General features: G+C 39.5%; 1 protein-coding gene across 1 annotated transcript in view; it reads left to right on the top strand.

Moving 5' to 3' along the window:
• Positions 1 to 3,401, top strand: part of LOC101852748 (probable G-protein coupled receptor CG31760) — a gene marked incomplete at its 3' end in the record, with an annotated part of 95,017 nt that overhangs the window by 88,067 nt on the left and 3,549 nt on the right. Inside the window, 1 exon segment of the mRNA XM_013087539.2 lies at positions 3,206 to 3,311. Within this exon segment, the coding sequence (XP_012942993.1) occupies positions 3,206 to 3,311 (106 nt within the window).

The following is a 3,401-nucleotide window of genomic DNA, read 5'->3' on the forward strand; positions in this document are numbered from 1 at the left end:
AGAGAGAGAGAGGTGGGGGAGGGAGAGGGAGAGAGAGAGAGAGGATGGCAAGAGAAAGACACAGAGAGAGACGTAGAGAGAGAGAAACAGAGACAGAGACTCGCGCGAATTTCACCAGCCTTTAGACAATTTCTTTGGAACACACTATGCACATTTTGGGGGAAATCTGACACTAATAAGGCACAAGTCAGCTGTTCAATGAAACCATGCACAATAATACGTTTGGTTTTTCTTTGTTGAAGCTGTGCCATGGAGCCCTTTGAATATCGCTCAGTTATCGAGTTTTTACACTTGCAAGGAAAATCCCCTTCGGACATTTTTTCAGGAAATGGTCCAAGTTTATGAATGACGAATGTCCTCGTTATAATACTGTGACATACTGAGTAAGAAAATTCAGATCTGGATTCATGTCAGTGATGGATGAAAATCGTGAAAGGCGCCCCTCCTTTGTGATAACAGAAGAGAGTGTATCCATAGTGAAGAAACTGGTTTTACAAGACCGACGCATAACTATTAAACAGCTCTCAAGTGAAACAGAAATCAGTGTATGGTCAATTGAAACGATTCTCAAAGACCATCTTAACATGAATAAGGTGTCTACGCGGTGAGTACCCCTCCTTTTGACAAGTGAGCAAAAGAAGCAGAGGGTTGAGTCCTGCGAAACTCTCCTTCGAATTGAGTCCAAAGACACAAATTTCTTTAAAAACATGGTGACTATGGATGAAACATGAATTTATCATTTTGTCCAGAACACACAAAAATGTCCTCCATGCAATGGAAAACCTCTTCTTCTCCCTCACCAAAGAAGGCAAAGTTAACACCGTCAAGTGGAAAGGTAAATGCTGTCGTGTTTCTGGGATTGTGAAGGTATCCTCATGACTGACTACCTGGAAAATGGAAAAACAATCACAGGGGATTGCTATTCGGGTTTGCTGATAAACCAATTTGGTGAGAAAAGGGCAAGGAAAACTCCGTAACGGGGTCCCCTACTGCATGACAACGCCCCTACGCACAGGGCACAACAAACAGTCCAGACAGCAGAACATTGCCGCTTTGAAATCCTGCCACACCCAGCTTATTCACCAGACCTAGCTCGTTCAGACTTTTTTCTGTTTCCTAATCTTAAAAAATCACTGAAAGGACGTCGTTTCCATGACAAACAGGACACCATTGAAGCTGTGTAAGACAGGTTAGGGGCCCATTACGGGTCTTTTTTTCTCAAAGACTTTTGAAGGTCAAAGAGAGGTGGCAGAAATGTGTTACTCTGCATGGTAACTATGTAGAGAAATGAAAGTATGTGTGCCAAGTTACAAACTTCTATATTTATCCCTTCATATTTAGACTAAATACCTTTTGAACCCCCCCCCCCCCAACTCGCTTGTTTAATTTTTGTGTATTTGCCTGCGTATGAGTGCGTGTCTGCCTTAGTGTCTTTCTAATGTTTTAGCTACCTGTCTCCTTGTATTTCTGTCATACTCCTTCCTTATTATTTTATCTTTGCTCTCTGACCTTCTGTTTCTTTTCCATCTTATCTACATACATGTATGTTTCATGCTGCTTCTTCATTTCACTAGCGATTGGCCGTAGGGACGTACTTTTCTTCTTTGCTTTCTTTCTGTAGTTTCTGTCTTATTGATGCCTGTTGAGTTGATGTGCTCCTCTCTACTAAATCTAAATTGATTACTCTGGTCTACAAGGAATTTTCATCAGGCCTAAAATCAATAGAAAATTACTAATTTGAGGGCCCTGAATCAGAAAATGACACTCGTTTTTGACGTTCAGGTCTAGTTTTTTTTAGATACAGCCTGAGCTTGATTTTCCTTTTTAAAGTAATTTTTTTTTTAAACTGCTGGGATCACTGATTTTAAACTGCAAATAGATTTCAGTTTTTTTAAACAATCGTTCTGAAAGTTTTCTTTTAAAAAGTGTGATGTAGTATTTTGCTCTGTTGCTTCTTTAAGACCACTAAAATTTAGTTTTCACTCATCAGATAGGGTATTTTAGAAACCAGAAACAGTTTGTTTTACTCTACACTAACAGTAGTTATACGTTATCATTGTGAAAAAAAATCCCGATTAATTGTGTTACATTTGCGGCGAAATATCCTATACTATACAAAGCATAACGATATCAAAGTGTAAAAGGCTTATCAATATTTTAGATGCAAAGTTGGTGACCAGTACACAAATTGGGTTCCTCACATAATATGAGGCAATTCTTGTGTTACAAACCTTCGTGACTGGTTGCTAGTGAAAATAAACTCTTAGGCCTATAGCCCTTTACAGTGCTAAAGATTTGACATGACCTGAAAAATCATTCAGATGGCATCTGCTTTTGTATTGTGCAACCTGTGAGAAAAGAACCAAAGGGATATATTTAAAATAAAGCTGATAATCCTGACCTTCCATCTGCCCAACACCCAGTACCACATAGCGAAGGTTTACTAAGTCCTGCTGCGCCAGAGAGAATGTGTACCTGACAGAAGGGGAAGAAGAAACACCTGAAGAACAGATTCAAGCGTCAACATCATATGGCCCTAATTTTTCACTCACAGTTTCTTGTACGAATACACGATATGATCACGCAAAATGGACTGAAAGACCTCCTCAGAGACTAAATCTCCCAAGACACAAAGCTGAATTACTATATTAGGTTTCAAGGCTCTAGCAAGGGAATTAACCGGCTAACTGTTTAGTCAACACGTTTAGAAATCTTGATGTGATCTTCAGCTATTATTTTATAATAATAGGCAACATGGCTGCATGTACGATGTTGAAGGTCTAATAAATGCGAAACTGGGGGGGGGGTGATAACATGAAAGGCGTCTTCACCAAGACATTGCCACCATGGAAAGCAACATCAGGGAAAATGGAGTGATAACATATTTAGCAGATTACTATTGGTCCGTTTTAAAAAATGCTCGAAACTTAACTACAAGAGGCAAGCCTAAATGAAATAAAGGGTGAAATGTGACTGAAATAATTTTCTTATTATTTATGAATATGAAAACCCTCAAGATCTTGGAAACTATACCTAGGCGTCAGATCCCACTATCATGTTCCTTTTCATTTTACGAGCCCCAAAATCCAAATCGAAAGTGCAGTTTGCGCTTTGTATACAAGTTTACTGCAAGTCTGTTCTATAATGAATATAAACAAGTTTATTGATAGCTAATTCGCTAATTTTTTCCTCTTCAATGCTGCAGGCAATTTGTGGGTATGTCCGTTGGACCGGATGTGGTTTTCGTGCTTCACATGGCACAGCAACAGGTCTTCGTCACAATCACTATGGCGCTCATTTTTGCCCCAAAGGTAACACGTTGCATGGATACGAGAGAGAGAGAGAGAGAGAGAGAGAGAGAGAGAGAGAGAGAGAGAGAGAGAGAGAGAGAGAGAGTCAAT

This window comes from Aplysia californica, unplaced genomic scaffold (genome assembly GCF_000002075.1).
Source record: "Aplysia californica isolate F4 #8 unplaced genomic scaffold, AplCal3.0 scaffold00021, whole genome shotgun sequence".
In the NCBI taxonomy this organism is placed as follows: Eukaryota; Metazoa; Mollusca; class Gastropoda; order Aplysiida; family Aplysiidae; genus Aplysia; species Aplysia californica.